Source organism: Schistocerca piceifrons, chromosome X (assembly GCF_021461385.2).
Source record: "Schistocerca piceifrons isolate TAMUIC-IGC-003096 chromosome X, iqSchPice1.1, whole genome shotgun sequence".
NCBI classification, from domain to species: domain Eukaryota; kingdom Metazoa; phylum Arthropoda; class Insecta; order Orthoptera; family Acrididae; genus Schistocerca; species Schistocerca piceifrons.
The window spans coordinates 634,306,958-634,326,257 of NC_060149.1; the positions used below are offsets into that span (position 1 = coordinate 634,306,958).

Sequence of the window (19,300 nt, forward strand, 5' to 3'; positions counted from 1 at the left end):
TCCCAGAACAGGAATATAATACGGAACATAAAACACGGGTAACAATCGTTGAAAAATATGTGCTCATCCACACCGAAGCGTGGGATGAAGCAGGGTGTCAACAGTAGAACATGGACAACACAGGAAGAAAATGATAGAGGGAGCTAAAACAATGTAGCAGATGGAAGTGGCTGGCTGACCACAAGGAAGAAAGGGGAGGAGTCAGCCACTCTGCAATACACTAAAACCTCCAGCCTAAAAGTTTAGGCCAGAGTCCAGACACGTCACAAAACTTAAAAACCCTAGACACACACGTCTCATCATTAGCTAAAACAGAAGGCAGATCCCCATCAACTTGTGCTTCTGCCCGTGCATCACGGTATAAAATGCAGTCGTTTAAAATCTGCCGGACAGAGATGTGCACACCACAAGCATCACAAAACGGAGGATCCTCCTGCCGTAATAAAAAGCTATGTGTGAGAGGACAGTGCCCGATCCGAAGACGTGTGAGGGCCACCTCTTCCCGCCTGAGCAACCGGCAGGAGGAACGCCACGGCTGAGTGGTTGACTTTACCAACCGTAGTTTATTGGCCATCACCGCCAGCCATTCGACCTCCCACAACTCCATGCACTTCCTGTGGAGTGCAGCAATGACCGACTGCAAGGGGATAGGACACTGGACCACATCCTGCTCTCTGCAGGCCTCCTTGGCAACCCGATCGGCCTGTTCATTGCCCCATATGCCGACATGACCAGGCACCCAGCAGAAGGATACATCTTTACCCCGCCGTTGGAGCAAGTACAGTTGGTCATGTATCAGTTGGACCATCTCCTCGGTCGGGTATAGGTTCTGCTGTGATTGTAAGGCACTAAGAGAATCGGAGCAGAGAAGAAATCGATCACCCCGAACACGATGCATCAGCTCCAGTGCCTTCAGGATCGCGTGGAGCTCCGCTGCGAAAACGGTATATTCAGCAGGGAGGTGAATCCGGGTAACATGATCAGGGAACACCACAGAACACCCAAGGAAATTCTCCTGTTTGGAGCCATCAGTGTAAACGACAGTGAAACTGTGATGCACATCTAAAATGTTAAAAAACAGTGACTGTAATGTAAAATCTGGTGTGCCATCCTTCTTAAAACGAGTCAAATCTAAAATAAGTTTGGGTCTTTGGAGGAGCCAAGGTGGAGATCTGCTCTACCCGTGACGTAAAACATGAAGACCAGCCATAGACATTGCAGCGAGGCAATCCTGTGCGTGGATCCCATAGGGCTGCGTCGCACGTTGCCGGTTATGAAATAACCATGCCAGAGGAGGCTAAGCAACAGTATGGTATGCAGGTGTGTATGGTGTGGACAAAGTTTTATACGCCTGGTGTACCGTAAGTAGCCGTTGCCGCATATGAAGTGGCGGTTCACCTGCCTCTGCACAGAGGCTTGGTATGGAGCTAGTTCGGAATGCCCCAGTGGCCAACCGAAGCCCTTCATGGTGGACAACGTCCAAAATCTTTAAGTAAGAAGGCCTCACAGACCCATACACCGTGCACCCATAATCGAGCCGAGATCGCACAAACGCCCTGTAAAACTGGAGCAGACAAGTCCTGTCAGCTCCCCATGTACTGTGGCTAAGACATTTTAAAATACTTAAAGCCTGAAGCAACCGCCGTTTCAGGTCTTTAAGATGAGGTAACCACGTGAGCCTCGAGTCAAAAATGAGACCCAGAAATCTCACCGTGTCTTTAAAAGTAAGAATAGTGTCCCTCAACCGCAACTCAGGAAAGGTTAAAAATCGAACGAGAACGGTTAAAAAGAACACATACAGACTTCTCGGTGGAAAACTTAAAGCCACTCGTCTGCGCCCAGTCATCCAAACGCCTAATCATAAGTTGCAACTGACGAGTTGTCGTTGCAAGGCTTGAAGAAGAGCAGAACAAAGAGAAATCATCCACAAACAAAGAACACTGGACAGGACTTTTCACTATGGACGTAATGCTATTAATAGCGATGGCAAAGAGAGTCACACTTAAAACGCTACCCTGAGGGACACCATTCTCCTGCTCAAAGCGATCAGACAGGACGTCACCAATTCAGTATCTAAAATATCGTGGCGAGAGGAAAGACTGAATAAAAAGAGGAAGACAACCACGAAAATCCCATTCGTGAAGCTGCTCCAGGACGAGACGCCTCCAAGTGGTATCGTAGGCCTCCTCGATGTCGAAAAATACACCTAGAAGGTGATGACGGCGGAGGAAAGCTTGTTGTATAGCCGCCTCCAGGAGGGCAAGGTTATTGAAGGTGGAACAAAACCTTTTGAACCCACACTGAAATCGACTAAGGAGTTGCCGGGATTCTAACATCCAGACAAGGCGGCGGTTGACCATCCGCTCCAAGGTCTTCCCTATGCAACTAGTGAGGGCAATACTACGGTAGCTACTTGGGCTCGTGCGGTCTTTCCCAGGTTTTAAAAAAGGGATTAAAATTGCCTCACGCCACGCATCAGGAAAGTGACCCAACACCCAAATGTCATTAAAAAGTGCGAGGAGGAGTTATCTGTTGCGCATTGTGAGGTGCCATAGCATACTGTAATGGATCCTGTCGTGACCAGGGGATGTGTCACAAGCTCCAGACAGTGCAGAATCCAGCTCCCACATAGAAAATGGGCAGTTTTAAACTTCATGAGAGGTGGACTGGAAGTTCAGACTACAGCTCTCAGCAACCGCTCTATGGCGCTGGAAACCTGGATCCTGACTGGTTGTTGCAGTAACTGTGGCAAAATACGCTGCCATAGTCTGGGCATTGTCTCGCGGATCTGTGTGGAGAGTGGCGTTAGTCATTACAGCAGCTATGGGGCACCTCCCTCCTCTGCCAGAAATTCTCCTGATGGTCTCCCACACAATGGAACTTTTGGTGGAACGATTAATGGTGTTCAGGAACGTTTTCCATGACCTCTTCTTGCTCTCACGAATAACGTGGCGACATCTTGCCCTCGCCACCCGAAAGGTTGCAAGATTCTCAGCAGTCAGCCGACACTTGAACCGACGCAGAGCCACACGCCTGGTCCTGATTGCAGAGCGGCATTCGGCACTCCACCAAGGCACAGGTGGCCTCTTCCGGTGGCCTGTGGACTGTGGAATGGATGCTGCAGCGGCGTGGTGGACCGTTTTGGTAATGTGATCCACCCACACCTCAACATTCGCACAGTGTTCGAATTGGGCCAACTGGCTACAAAGTGTCCAGTCAGCTCCACTGAGCACCCATCGTGGTGGTCTCCTTTCGGGCCCCACGCCATCTGGCAGGTGAATTCAGATTGGGAAATGATCACTGCCATGCAAGTCAGCAACCACTTCCCAGTGAGCACTGGCGGCAAGAGCTGGAGAGCAAAGCAAGAGATCAATGGCAGAGAACGACCCAGTCGCCGTGCAGAAATGAGTACTCTGTCCTCCATTGAGCAAGTAGGCACAGGATGACAGGAGAAGCCTCTCAATCGCTCTACCCCTGGGGCGGGTAATTGCAGAGCCCCAAAGCACATTGTGGGCATTAAAATCACCACAAATAGTGAATGGCTGGGGGAGCTGTGTAAGGAGGTCGGTGAGGGCCGCTTCATCAAGAGCATCATGTGGGAGCAAGTAAAGTGAACATACAGTCAATGGATGACGCACGTGCACGGATACAGCGACGGCCTGTAAAGTCATCGTAAGTGAGAGAGGCGAGGAGTGGTAGTCCGTCCTGATGAAAATACCTACGCCTCCTCTAGCTCTCTCTCCACGCAGGTCATCCTTTTTCTGGAGTGTATAGCCTCGTATCTCAGGGGAGTATGATAGATGGAAATACATCTCCTGGAGACAGAGACACAGTGGTCTACCCTGAGACAGTAGACGAAGTTCCTCCACATGCGTCCTGAACCCTTGCAAGTTCCACTGGAGTATGGGAGCCATCTATGTTGGGGGTAGCACCTTCATCCTGTCTCTCCGGCGGGGCAGGGAGACCGCAGCAGGTGGAGGGGCAGGCATGGGACGAGATGATTGCCCCACACATACATCGTACTCCATCAACTCTGGGGAAGAGTCAGATGAAGCCTCACGTAAAACAACATCTGCATGGTCAGATGGTTTACCATGGGATTTGACCCACTGTTGCTGCTGTACAGTAGCTTTCTGTGGTTTGGTGGACTTTGGGGGAGCTGATGTGGGAGTGGTAATTGGCGCACTGGGCTTGGGAACAACCTCAGCTGTTGGAGGCGCTAGGGGCTGGACCAAGTTCGCCACTGTACCTTTGTCTGCCGTTCGAGTAGGGGATACTGGCTCTGAAATACTGGCTGCGTTGCAAGAGCACTGACAGCTGCAGGTGTTAGTGCCAACACTCACCACCTCAGTCTGCGTTGAGCCATCGACTTTTGGAGTAGGCTTCTGTACCAGGGATGCAAAAGATGTAGCAAATGTGGGAGGTTGCATCGACTTATAAATCTTCTTGGCCTCACCATAGGGGATACGCTTGGTTGTTTTTATTTCCTGGACCTTGCATTCCTCTAAAAATATGCGGCAGACCCTACTCCAAACAGGGTGCTTCCCAGAGCAATTAATACATTTAGCCGGAGACGAGCAACCAACTCCTTTATGAGCAGCCTGACCACAGTTTCACAAGTCGCTTCGCCTTTACAGCCTAAGGTGGTATGCCCAAAACGCTGGCATTTAAAACAGCGCATTGGGGTCGGGAAATAAGGCCTCACACTAAGGCGAAGGACGCCAGCTTTTACATGTTCAGAAAGTTTTGTGCTACTGAAGGTCAGAATAAAGGAGTCGGATTTGACAAGAGTGCCATCAACCCTCTTCATGATGTGTTGGACATCAACGATACCTTCTGGAGCCCACTCACGTTGCAGTTCTTCCTTGGGAATATCAACTAGATCCCGGCATGTCACAACACCTTTGCTGTAGTTCAAGGTGCTGTGCAGTTCAGTGTCTATGGCGTACTCTCCAAGGCATTTAGCAGATTGGAGGTTAGTTGCTTGCTGGGAAGTGGAAGTTTCCACTAGCAAGGTCCCATTACGTAAGCGCTTCACCAATTTTAAGGATGCCACAGATGCCCTCCAATCCCTTTTGTATATAGAAGGGCGAAACCTTCTCAAAACTACCCTCCTTCCATTTCACAATGAGAAACACATTCGGATTACCAGAATGCATTCTGTTACCTAAGACTGGACTTTTTAAAGAAGCGCCGGAGTCAGGGGGACTGACTGCACGGGCCCTCTTAAGAGACTGGGTGTTAGAACCTTCCAGCGGCCCACCCTTTCCACTGGGAGGAAGAAAAGAGGATTTCGAAGGATCCATCGCGGTCCCACGAGCAGCTAGGGAACTAGAAGTCCACCTAGACAGAGCCCCACGTGCCTAGGTAAGCCTTATACAACTGAGGTGCAGCAGGTTCCCCAGAGGTTGCCCGCTATCGACTGTTCCACCTCAACAGCCATGCATCTCATCAGCGCGCAGCACACCTTGAGATTGAGGGGTTTTTTATAGAGGTTTATTCCATCCTCGCGATCCGGGCGGTCAAGCCAAGATCCCCATTCCCTGAGACACACAACGTTCCACCGCCGCGCCGCACAGTGGTCGCTGAAGTATGCTCAGATGTTACGGTGACAGGGGACTGGCGGCGCTTACCAGTCCCCAGCTCAGGAACCCCGGGGTCGCCAAGCCCGTACCCAGCAAATGAATGCTGAGCCCCTGGGGGCAGAAGCAGAAACATGTTGAATGTAAAAACCTAAGTTAACTGCATCTGGTGTAGGCATTTTGCCCCCTGATGCAGGAGATGTAAGCAAACAGAAGTCAGAGTCTGATGGATGTAGTGACTGTGACTGGAATCCAAGTGATCCTTGGCAATGGTCATACCCATTTAATAACTGGGATGAATATAGAATTGTTAGAAAGGGCATTTCAAGCACTGACCTTTGAACAGTTCAATGGTTTTTTGTCATACAGAGTACAAAACTTACCAAACATCACTTGTATTCTCAATTCTCTATCAATGAATTTGAAGTAAAACAAAGATTGGCTTGTGAGGAGTCACCACCATAAAAAACTCTTATGTTGACCATGCTCATTATTTCAGAATGATCCCAAAAAGCCTGTTACATCTAGGTTAGCTGACCTACATGAAGGATTTGACTACACAAAAATAACTTGGAAAAAGCTATACACTATTATTCCTGATCATGAGAATAGTTCGATGCATAAAAATAATTATTTAGCATATAGATGTTGTGAACAAAGTGCAGTACATAGCAGTGTGCATTGCATTTTCCAGAAACTATTGCTGAAAGAATTTTACATGTTACTATATTTTTGGCCTCACAAAATTTGCCTTTTAGGGGAAGTTGCCACCAATTCCGAGCCAGATAATGGTAACTTCTTGGGTTAATTGAGTTATTGGCTAAATTTGACCCACTTTTTAAGAGAATATACCATTTATGTTAAAAGTTGTACAAAGAAACACTATTTATCTCAGAGAGCACAGAACGCACTTTTATCATTGTAAAGGTATAATATATTAAAGAAAATCTTTAAGGCAGGAAGATCTGTATTTTTCATTAATTTGTGTTGTTCTTCCAGATGTGTCTCAGACCAAACAGAATATTCTGATTTTAAGACACCTTTTTAACAAAGAGGAAAATAAATGGGAAATTCATGAGAGGTTTCTGGAATATTCTGATTTGCAGAAAAAGCCAGGTGATGCAGATAGTAACGCTATCATAGATATATTTCACAAGCATTGAGTTGATTTACAGTACTGTCATCCATGACCATCATGGCCAGGGAGGGATGGGGAAGGTATCCTCCCCTCCCCTCCCCTCCCCTCCCCTCTCCTCCCCTCCCCCCGCCCCCCCCCCCCCCACGCGCCCACTATTGTTTGAAAAGTAATTTCAATTTTTTGAGTCTTAGTTAACAAAAAGCGATACAATTGAATGAACATATCCAAGCTAAACAATTACACATATTAAAAGCTCTTCTGTAGAAGGAATTAATGGTTTGTAGGATTTGCTAATGTGTCAGTAAACCAAATCTCCTTATATTATTCACTAAAAAGACAGTATTCCAAGTCTAGTGAGTTGTATTCATGCGACTACAAGTGATGAAGGAATGGGGTAGATAAGCATGAATATGCTTGGTTTTGCTGTAGGAATGTAGGAGGAGTGGCCAGAGGCAGATGGCTTACAATCGAACCCCATATGACAACCACTTGCAGTTTTACTGCTCTACAACATCTGTCTTCAATAATGATGCAGCAGAGGCTCAACCATGTAGTAGTTTGCAGTGTGCACAAGCTGCTGTTGGATCAAATAGACTTAAGAATGTTGCTAAAATATTCATATCCAATTTTGGCAACAGGAGAAATGTAGTGGATTACAATAAGGTGAACTTTGCAAGATTATTTCGCCTTATGTTCCTAACATCATATTATACAACTTTTTTTATACTTGGTAAAATACATTTTAATCCAGGCTGAAATTTGCATGCTCTAGGCATTTTAAGTGCCACCGAAATATATCACACGAGGCATTCAGAATGCTCCAGAAGGTGGTTTTCAGTCGTTATTTTTTGCAACTCTTTTCAAGGGATCTCCTGTTTAGACCCTTGTGATCAAAACCCTATCTACTGATTTGCCCTCCCCAATAATTTAGAGTTGGTGACATTCATGCAGTCATGGTCAGTGCTTTGATTATGGATCATGTATGGCTGGGCAAATAAAAGATGTGCAAGCAAAGATTGAAGACATTTATCCACTGGCAACCTTTTCTCCTTGTGTGACTCATAATCTGAACTTGGTAGGATTACATGCAAGGAGAAGTAATTTAATAGTAGGCACATTCTTCATGTGTCTCAACCAGTTGTAGAATTTCTTCAGGCAATTAAAATACACTGGCTGTCAATCTCTTCATCAGCTCTCTGAAACAAGATGGAGCTCAAGAATTAAGGCAGTGAAACCTACAGCAGAAAAATTACCAAAATTAATGGAAGCTTTAAATACACAAAGAGACAGTGCAGTTTGTCTCACGATGGGACAGCAGAAGCATGCAGACTGATCAATTATTTATCAGGAACACTGATTCTCTTGAATGTTTGGGGGGCGACTTTAGACCATTGAATGTAAGAAGTTTGATTCCACAGTTAAAAGATATATTCCTTGATACTGAAATGAAAAATCTTAAATGTCTTATGGTTTCCACAGATAAGGATGTAAGAGCTCTCTGACCTGAATCCTTAAGCAGAACTAAAACAAATGGCTACTAAAACTGGGACCAAGGCAGTTTTTTTCAAAAATGAGAGACAGGAGAAGGAAGCTTTTCTTTTATGAATCTGCTTGGGTAGTAATGGAGTGCCTGACACACTCCAAGATGAAACTGAAGAACAATTTCAAAAAGGGGATTCTGACGTAATCACATACAAGATTGTTTCTCAGATTGATTCTCAGTATGAAGAAATGAGAAATATTTGTGCAACTTTTGAAGCCATTCTCAGGATAAACACACTTAAAAAATTAATTAGAACTTCTCCTGATGATATGAGTGATAATCTTATTAAAGAAATACAAATGTTCCAGTAAGTGAGTGCAGCTGCTTCTCCAGATTTGACAAAAACAACAGAACACAAACGTCTTCTATTTCCTTTGCTAGATGTAATCTGTAAGTTGAGGACTGCACTCAGAATTTTCATTATGCCAAAAGTGACTGTTGCTTCAGGTGAGAGATGATTTAGTACATTAGAATTAATAAAAAGTCATTTGAGATCCACTTTAGACCAAGAGAAATTTAATCATCTGGCTGTGATATCAATAAGGCACAAACTTCGTTCTGACATGAGCTTCAGTGATGTAGTGGATAACTTTATCAGCTGCAAGAATAGAAGATTCAATGTTCCATCTACACTTGCCCGAAACTGTTTAGCTGACCCTGATAGTATCAACCAGACATTTTAAATCAAGCTAACAAAGTACACTGCACATTATTAATGTGTGTACTAATGTTTGTATAGATTCAATTATTAAATGAACTGTTGACAGTGCACTGTGCAGGTAGTAATTATTTACTGCTCACATAGTACAGAAGAATCAGTATTTGTGATAATGAATTCTCATGGGCTGAGAATGCTTGGGGATACTCACAAAAGTTTGTCTAGGGGCCCACAAAATCTACGGGTGGCCCTGTTTGAGGATCAGTGTACAGAGGCTCCAACAAGATATCAACTGCCAATTCAGCCATTAGGCCAAATATTTATTTCCAGTAATGGGTCAATGGAGATCCCCATATGACATGTTTATTGTGACACCTACAGTTAAATCCAATGAAAGCGAAAGTATTTGCCACAAAGACAATTTTGCTGCTGCTCTGTGTGTGTCTCCATAAGTCTGGGGTGGCACATGAGCAAAGTTAATGACAATACAGATTTTGGGTGCACTGTTTTAATTTCATGCAAAAATAGACGCCTTTCAAAACATGATAATCATGATATCTTCACACAGTCTACTGTCAAGTGGTGATATAGTTTCCATAGTTGAGAATAAGTTATCGGAAGGCACACACAAAGGACTGTGATATCAAAAAGATATTAGACAGTCAAATACCAGATAAAGAAATCATTTAATTAAAGAATAATAAGTAACAATGACACTACTGGTTGAATAAGTTACTCATTTCCATTCAGGTTTTATAAGCTAAATTCATAAGAAAAATTCTTAAATCCTGCATACTTGCTCCTTTTTTTAATGCAGACCAGGAGACGTAATAACAATTTCTGATGACCTTTTATGACTGGTAATATTTTACCATGCCATGGCTCAGGTGGACTTTTGTTGTATGCTCTTGCTCGCTCAATTATAGGCACAATGTCACTAGATCGAAGACAGAGCTTCTCTACATCTTTCACCCACTGGGCCTGTAATGATTCATCATCAGACTTATCTGGTGTCTTCAGTTCACCACCTGAAAATACAGCAAATTATATTTTACAGAAGAAAAAATGTTACATCATAATGACATGCCTGGGCAAAGTTACTACCCAGGTTACTGTAGAAACTGAGGGGGGGAGGGGGGGGGCGGAGTTAGTTGTGTATGGTAGTGGACTGAAGAGAATGGCTAAGATGTACTCCATTCAGACATTCGCTGACAAGTGAAAACATTACTGGTCAACATAAAAAACTCTTCCAGGTTTTATGGGTATTCTTCAATCACATTCTAATTATTTAAATTTAGAAATGGAGAGAACATTTCATATTTTTCTAATTTCTTACACGAGTACAACTAAGGAAGTTAGTGTATTAAAAACTATTTGTCAAGGGGTAGGCATTATCTTCAACAATTGAACTGTAACTACTAATATCAGTAACTTTTTGATATTCAAACAGAATCAGCTGATTTGGCAAGATTTCTCATAATTTGTGGTATGTTTGTTGGTTTGCAGCCACATCCTAAAATCAAATTGACATAATATTTTGGCACACAAACACAGGTTTTCACATTAGCCTCAACAGATCTTCTATCTATTTGCATCTCTAAAGATATGGGAAATTTATCTTGCTTTAAATCTGTAATTCGTTTATGAAAAGAGATGAGATGAGCAAACACATTTATGGTATCAGCATTAAGTCAGCAGTTAATTTGTTTTCCAATATCTAAAGTAAGTAGCTTTACTCCAACAATGAAGCTTACTGCTGAAATTATCTGGTTTTCTTCATATTTTCTTTTCTCATTTCCATAATTTGAGATGTTATATTTACAAGCACTATATTATCAATATGAGTCAAACATATCAGTTATCACAGCTACTGACAGATACATATTTGATAGGAGCAGAAAACACTTGAGTATACTGGATGCTAAGTGACAAGAATCAAATGTTTTTTCTCATAATTCTGGGTCAACAGCATAGTCACTTGAGGAAAAGTAAATAACCTAGATTTCTGTAATAAAACATGTAAGATAGGTAACAACATGTTTCAGGGTAGCACCAAAAAATTCACAAATGTTTAATAATAATACTGACTTTTTGAGAACTTTTGATTTGTTTGTTTTACAATGATACACAAAGAAAAAAATATGAATCAAAATAATCGCACAAAACTATACAGAAGTAACATTTCTAAGCCTTTCATTACAAGAGTCCACAGTTGAATAAACTATTTTTAAATAGTACCTACACCCTGAAAACAAATTTTGTTATTTACTCCCTTGTAAAGAGTAAATGAATGAGAAGGAAGAATTCTAGCTTTCAGAATTGTCAACCTGGGAGCTTAGTGACCTTCTCCAACAAATCCACCTTTCCTCCTTGAGTAAGGAATGTACAATTTGATATAGAATCAGCCAAAGTTGCAAGAGTCACTTTTTATTTTGTTACTGACTAGTTTTGTGTTACCAGAACCCACTTTCAAATTAACCAGACCGACTAAACAGTATTTTCCAAAACAGCATATAAACCAAGTCAAGATTATACATATGCATGCCACAAAGTCAAGTGCAACCATGAAGGGTGACAAAACAAACATATATGAGTTATGCGTCTGTTCTGTCACTGTTCATGGTTAAAATTGACTTTGTTACATGAATACGTATAATATTGACATGGTTTATATGCTATTTGAGAAAATACTGTTTTGTCTGCCTGGATGATTTGAAAGTGGGATCTGGCAACCTGAAACTAGTCATCAGTTACATAAAAAGTTAATCATGCAACTTTGACTATTTCTGTACTGAACTAATTAACACTAGTTCCTGTCCTGTAATTAATCCAGCATGATGGAAATCCATAAAAGGAATATACAAGTTCCATAAGCTTTAAATAGTTTCTTCTACTCTTAAATGTTTCTATCGAAAGTTCCTTGAATTTCATCTCCTGCACATATGGCTGGCAATCCAAACTGTAAACAGCAAGTGTTCCAAAATGATTATTCTGAAAAGTTCTCGATGTCAAATCTTCCCATGAAGAGGTACATTACAGTACTATCCACTATCATCAAATGAAATATTGAAACCTTCAATTTCTCTCTCACTTTGATTTATCATCAGAGAAGCACAATCAACAAAACAATACATCTTACCATCTTAAAACACTTTGCATAAATAGTGATATCTTGTGGTGTTTTAATATGATTAGGAGTGTACATAATGTACTTCCAAATACTTAACATATGAGATTTAGGTCCAAGTACATCAGGATTTATGCTAACCTTTCAACTTTCTCAAGGGAAAAATTATGTACACATTTTCTAATGAATGTTAAAAAAAAGTTACCCATTTCCAAGTTAGATTACATCACGAAAAAGTTTTATCTGAAAAGTGTGATATGACTACGAAGCTTTTACAGTAAGCAACTTGGCATCAGAGCTACCTCACTTTCATGTACAGAAGGAGAAGTTTTCTTCTCTCTCTCTCTCTCTCTCTCTCTCTCTCTCTCTCTCTCTCTCTCCCTCCCCCCTGCCCCCCCCCCTGAAAGAACCTATGCTGAAAGGGTCACAAATCGTACAAACCAGTCACAGAAAATCCATACAGTTAATATTTAGTTAATTGTTGTTGTTGTTGTTGTGGTCTTCAGTCCTGAGACTGGTTTGATGCAGCTCTCCATGCTACTCTATCCTGTGCAAGCTTCTTCATCTCCCAGTACCTACCGCAACCTACATCTTTCTGAATCTGCTTCGTGTATTCATCTCTTGATCTCCCTCTACGATTTTTACCCTCCACGCTGCCCTCCAATACTACATTGGTGATCCCTTGATGCCTCAGAACATGTCCTACCACCCGATCCCGTTTTCTAGTCAAGTTGTACCACAAACTCCTCTCCTCCCCAATCCTATTCAATACCTCCTCATTAGTTATGTGATCGACCCATCTAATCTTCAGCATTCTTCTGTAGCACCACATTTCGAAAGCCTCTATTCTCTTCTTGTCCAAACTATTTATCGTCCACGTTTCACTTCCATACATGGCTACACTCCATACAAATACTTCCAGAAACGACTTCCTGACACTTAAAACTATACTCGATGTTAACAAATTTCGCTTCTTCAGAAGCACTTTACTTGCCATTGCCAGTCTACATTTTATGTCCTCTCTACTTCGACCATCATCAGTTATTTTGCTCCCCAAATAGCAAAACTCCTTTACTACTTTAAGTGTCTCATTTCTTAATCTAATACCCTCAGCATCACCCAACTTAATTCGACTACATTCCATTATCCTCGTTTTCTTTCTGTTGATGTTCATCTTATATCCTCCTTTCAAGACACTGTCCATTCCGTTCAACTGCTCTTCCAAGTCCTTTGCTGTCTCTGACAGAATTACAATGTCATCGGCGAACCTCAAAGTTTTTATTTCTTCTCCATGGATTTTAATACCTACTCTGAATTTTTCTTTTGTTTCCTTTACTGCATGCTCAATATACAGATTGAACAACATCGGGGAGAGGCTACAACCCTGTCTCACTCCCTTCTCACCCACTGCTTTCCTTTCATGTCCCTTGACTCTTATAACTGCCATCTGGTTTCTGTACAAATTGTAAATAGCCTTTCGCTCCCTGTATTTTACCCCTGCGACCTTCAGAATTCGAAAGAGAGTATTCCAGTCAACATTATCAAAAGCTCTCTCCAAGTCTACAAATGCTAGAAATGTAGGTTTGCCTTTTCTTAATCTAGCTTCTAAGAGAAGTCGTAGGGTCAGTATTGCCTCACGTATTCCAACATTTCTACGGAATCCAAACTGATCTTCCCCGAGGTTGACTTCTACCAGTTTTTCCATTCGTCTGTAAAGAATTTGCGTTAGTATTTTGCAGCCGTGACTTATTTAACTGATAGTTCGGTAATTTTCACATCTGTCAATGCCTGCTTTCTTTGGGATTGGAATTATTATACTCTTCTTGAAGTCTGAGGGTATTTCGCCTGTCTCATACATCTTGCTCACCAGATGGTAGGACTGGCTCTCCCAAGGCTGTCAGTAGTTCTAATGGAATGTTGTCAACTCCCGGTGCCTTGTTTCGACTTAGGTCTTTCAGTGCTCCGTCAAACTCTTCACGCAGTATCATCTCTCCCATTTCATCTTCATCTACATCCTCTTCCCTTTCTATAACATTGCCCTCAAGTACATTGACCTTGTATAGACCCTCTATATACTCCTTCCACATTTCTGCTTTCCCTTCATTGCTTAAAACTGGGTTTCCATCTGAGCTCTTGATATTCATACAAGTGGTTCTCTTTTCTCCGAAGGTCTCTTTAATTTTCCTGTAGACAGTATCTATCTTACCCCTAGTGAGATAAGGCTCTACATCCTTATATTTGTCCTCTAACCATGCCTTCTTAGCTATTTTGCACTTCCTGTCAATCTCATTTTTGAGATGTTTGTATTCCTTTTTGCCTGCTTCATTAACTGCATTTTTATATTTTCTCCTTTCATCAATTAAATTCAATATTTCTTCTGTCACCCAAGGATTTCTACTAGCCCTTGTATTTTTACCTACTTGATCCTCTGTTGCCTTCATTACTTCTTCCCTCAAAGCTACCCATTCTTCTTCTACTGTATTTACTTCCCCCATTCTTGTCAATTGTTCCCTTGTGCTCTCTCTGAAACTCTATACAACCTCTGGTTATTTCAGTTTATCCAGGCCCCATCTCCCTAAATTCCCACCTTTCTGCAGTTTCTTCAGTTTTAAGCTACAGTTCATAACCAACAGATTGTGGTCAGAGTCCACATCTGCCCCTGGAAATGTCTTACAATTTAAAACCCGGTTCCTAAATCTCTGTCTTACCATTATGTAATCTAGCTGAAACCTGTCAGTATCTCCAGGCTTCTTCCATGTATACAACCTTCTTTTGTGATTCTTGAACCAACTGTTAGCTATGATTAAGTTGTTCTCTGTGCAAAATTCTACCAGACGGCTTCCTCTTTCATTTCTTACCCCCAATCCATATTCACCTACTATGTTTCATTCTCTTCCTTTTCCTACAGTCGAATTCCAGTCACCCATGACTATTAAATTTTCATCTCCCTTCACTACCTGAATAATTTCTTTTATCTCATCACACATTTCTTCAATTTCTTCATCATCTGCAGAGCTTGTTGTCGTATAGACTTGTACTACTGTCGTAGGCGTGGGCTTCGTGTCTATCTTGGCCACAATAATGCGTTCACTATGTTGTTTGTAGTAGCTTACCCGAACTCCTATTTTTTTATTCATTATTAAACCTACTCCTGCATTACCCCTATTTGATTTTGTATTTATAACCCTGTATTCACCTGACCAAAAGTCTTGTTCCTCCTGCCACCAAACTTCACTAATTCCCACTATATCTAACTTTAACCTATCCATTTCCCTTTTTAAATTTTCTGACCTACCTGCCCGATTAAGGGATCTGACATTCCATGCTCCGATCCGTAGAACGCCAGTTTTCTTTCTCCTGATAACGACGTCCTCTTGAGTAGTCCCTGCCCAGAGATCCGAATGGGGGACTATTTTACCTCCGGAATATTTTACCCAAGAGGACGCCATCATCATTTATCTATACAGTAAAGCTGCATGCCCTCAGGAAAAATTACGACCGTAGTTTCCCCTTGCTTTCAGCCGTTCGCAGTACCAGCACAGTGAGGCCGGTTTGGTTAGTGTTACAAGGCCAGATCAGTCAATCATCCCGACTGTTGTCCCTGTAACTACTGAAAAGGCTGCTGCCCCTCTTCAGGAACCATACGTGTTTGTCTGGCCTCTAAACAGATACCCCTCCGTTTTGGTTGCATCTACGGTACGGCTATCTGTATCGCTGAGGCACGCAAGGCTCCCCACCAACGGCAAGGCCTATGGTTCATGGGGGGAAGATTCAGTTAATTAGGAAATTATATAATGAAACTGAACAGTACTTACCAATGCTGTCACCCACAATAACAAATCGAAACCACGATCCACTTGCAGTTTCAACAAGCAGCAATGATTTAGGCTCCATTATAATTCCAGTTTCCTCTAAAACTTCACGTTTCACTGCTTCCTAAAATAAACACACATTGTAAATAATGAGAGCACATGCACTGACATTTAAAACATAAGCAATTGTGGTAATAAAAATCTTCACTGACGACACCTTACTACAAAGCAATGAAAGTCAGAAGTAGCATGGCTATAATGAGTTCAAAAAATTGTTTAATGATATTCCGTTTTCTACTGAAACAAAATCATCATCCAAATACAAAGAGAAACAACACTTTAAAGTATATATGTCTATGTGAAAGTTTGTTTAAAATTTCAGAACGCTTGTGCTCTCATTCTGAGAGAGTCCAATATACAATAAATAATTTTCAATTAAAAGAAGACCACTCACCGAAAACTAGAACTGCTGAATCATCGAAAGTCACACACAAAAGTAAAGAAAATTTGATAGCTTATGGAGTAATCCTTTTTTGAGCTATACGCACGCACCCCCACCCCCCACAAATCACACATACACCTATGGTCTCACATGGTGCTGGCTGGATGCACAGTGCTGCATTTTGGCAGATGAACTATGTTGTGATGCAGGTTGTGTTGGGTGCCTTGGGTAGAGGAACAGAGAGGTGGGAGGCAGGAAGAGGGTTTGACAGTGGGTGTCTAGTGGCTCAGAGGGAGGCAGCTGGTTTGCTGGTGATAGGGAGGGCAGGCAGCTGTATGGGCTAGGCATGTGGTGCACGGACTGTGGAGTTGGTGCAGAGCAGGGCAAACTGAAGTCAACATGTCAGGACGTTGAATTTGGAAGGGCGTGACAGGACACAGGAAGGGGAAACTGGGGAAGCAATGGATTATCAGAGATTGAGACCAGGACGATTACATGGGCAAAGGATGTGTTGCAAGTATTACGCCCATCTGTATAGATCACAGAAGCTGGTGGTGGACGGAAGGGCCACATGGTTCTGTTTGTGACGCAGCCATTGAACTCCATCATGTTATACTCAACTGGCATATTGTACCATCCAGTGGTCAACTTTGTTGTTGGCAAAATTTTGGCAATGGCCATTCACGCTGGTGGACAGCAGCCGGTTGATAGTCATACTTACATAAACAGCTGTGCAGTGTTTGCAGCTGAATTGGTATACAACAAGGCTGATTTCAAAGGTGGTCTGGACTCTGATGGCGTAGGATAAGTCTGTATAAAGACTCAGGTAGGAAGTGCTGGGTGGGTGGGTGGGTGGGTGGACTGGGTATGTGCTACACCTTGGTCTACCACAAGGATAGAATTGTAGTAGCAAGGGGCTGAGAGTGGGAGAGGCATAGAGATGGACTAGCAGCATATTGCATAGATTGGATGGGCAACAAAACTATATTTTTGTAGTGGTGGGAAAGATATTGGGTAGGATGTCCCTCATTTCAGGCTATGGTGAGAAATAATCAAAGCAATGATGAAGGGTATGGTTCTATTGTTCTAGTCGAAGGTGACACTGGGTGACGAAGGGGCGCTCCTCTGTAGCTGATTCTTGGGTATGGTGGAAGGACAGGGGGTATGTTAGGATATGGCACAGGAAATCTGTTTGCGGACTAGGTTTGGGGGCTAGTGCTTGTCTGTGAAGGCCTTGTGAGACTCCAACATACCAAGCAAGGGAGTTCTTGTCACAGATATGTCGTGCATGGGTGGCTAGGTTGTATGGGGGGAATTTTTTGGTGTAGAAGGGATATCAGCTGTCAAAATGCAGGCAGGGTGGTGATTATTGGGCTTAATGTGGACAGATGAGTGAATGGAACCATAAGAGAGGTGGAAGTCAATGCCCAGGACAGTGGCACGTTGTGTTGAGGAGGACAGGTAAAGTGGATGGGAGAGAACATATTGAGGATGTGAAGGAGTGAGGATAAAGTGTTTTGACCAGTGTCCAGATCAAGAAGATATCATCAATGAACGTGAACCAGACTAGGTGTCGGAGGTTTTGGGAGGATAGGAAGGCCCATAAACAGGTTGGAATAGGAAGGTGCTATATGGGTGCCCGTAACTGTGCCACAGACTTGTTTGTATACTTTCTCTTCAGAGGAAAAGTAGTTGCAAGTCAGAATATAGTTGGTAAGGTGAATACGGAATGAGGTGGTGGGTTTGATGTTTAATGAGGTTGGACTTGTCAAAGTTCTACTCTCCTTTTCCCGATCCCTACGTTGGAAACACTTCTTTGCCACCAATCCCTCCAACAAAAGCCAACCTAATCCCAACAGTGAATCTTGCCTCTCCTAGTTCATAAGTTCATACCAGCAGTCCAACATGATCTGGCCACCCCCCGTCCTACCTAACCACCCCCTGGTCACCTTCCAGGAATTCCTTAGCCCCAGCTTGGCCTCACCATCCTTCTCCAGGTCACTTCCTATGAACACCAACCTTTCAGCATAAGAAACGACAGCCATAGACAACCTGAAAACAAATCCGGAACTTATCATCCATCCTGCAACAAAGGCTCTGCCGTTGTTCTGATGAGTAGCAATGATTACCTGACAGATACCTCCGCCAACTGTCCAACTCTTCCACAGAGATCCCATCCTAGAAGTCCAACATAACCTCCAATCCCTACTGAAATCCATAGGCCCTTCCCAGAGCATCTCCCCCAAGTCCATCTCTTTTTTCACCCCAACAACACCCCATACAGCACCTTATACATGCTCCCCAAATCCACAAACTCAACAACGATGGATGTTCCATTCTAGCTGGCTACTGCGCTCCCACTGAAAGGATTTCCACTCGTGTTAACAACACCTCCAACCAATTGCCAGAAACCTAGCCTCCCACATCACCTACTCTCCACCATCCCCATCCCTTTACCTCCTGTGTCCTTACTCGTCACTGTCGATGTCACCTGACTAAACATTAACATCCCTCATGTCCATTGCCCTTGCCACTATCTAACACTACCTCTCCCAACATGCTTCAGACTTCAAACTCACCATCTCTATCCTGACTCTCAACTACGTTTCCTTCATGATCTGGACTTGGAGCAAGACACCCTATCCTCATTCCTTCACAAGCTCAACACCTTCTCTGCCACCCACTTCGGCCGGTCCTCTTCAAACCAATGTGCCACCTCCACGGTCATTTATCTTTACCTCTCTGATGGCTCCATCCACACCTCCGCCCACTTTACAGCCAACAACCCCTAAAACTGGCAGCATTTCAACAGCTGCTATCCTTTCCAAACAACCTAGCCACCCATGGATGACATAGCTGCAGTGGCAAGAACTCCCATGCCCAGTATGGTAAGGGTCTCATGAAGGCCATCACAGACAGGCACTAGCCCTCAAACCTAGTCTGCAAACAGATTTCCTGTGCCATATCCTCACATTCCCCATTCTTCCACCGCCCCCAA

The 19,300-nt window shown here is 43.0% G+C and overlaps 1 protein-coding gene across 1 annotated transcript in view; it reads right to left on the reverse strand.

Moving 5' to 3' along the window:
- LOC124721439 (8-oxo-dGDP phosphatase NUDT18) overlaps positions 1-19,300 on the reverse strand; it is a 162,794-nt gene that overhangs the window by 56,840 nt on the left and 86,654 nt on the right. The window contains exons 3-4 of the mRNA XM_047246417.1: positions 15,864-15,984; positions 9,718-9,949 (exon numbers count right to left, since the gene is read on the reverse strand). Of these exons, the coding sequence (XP_047102373.1) occupies positions 9,718-9,949; positions 15,864-15,984 (353 nt within the window). The remainder of the gene's footprint in view (positions 1-9,717; positions 9,950-15,863; positions 15,985-19,300) is intronic.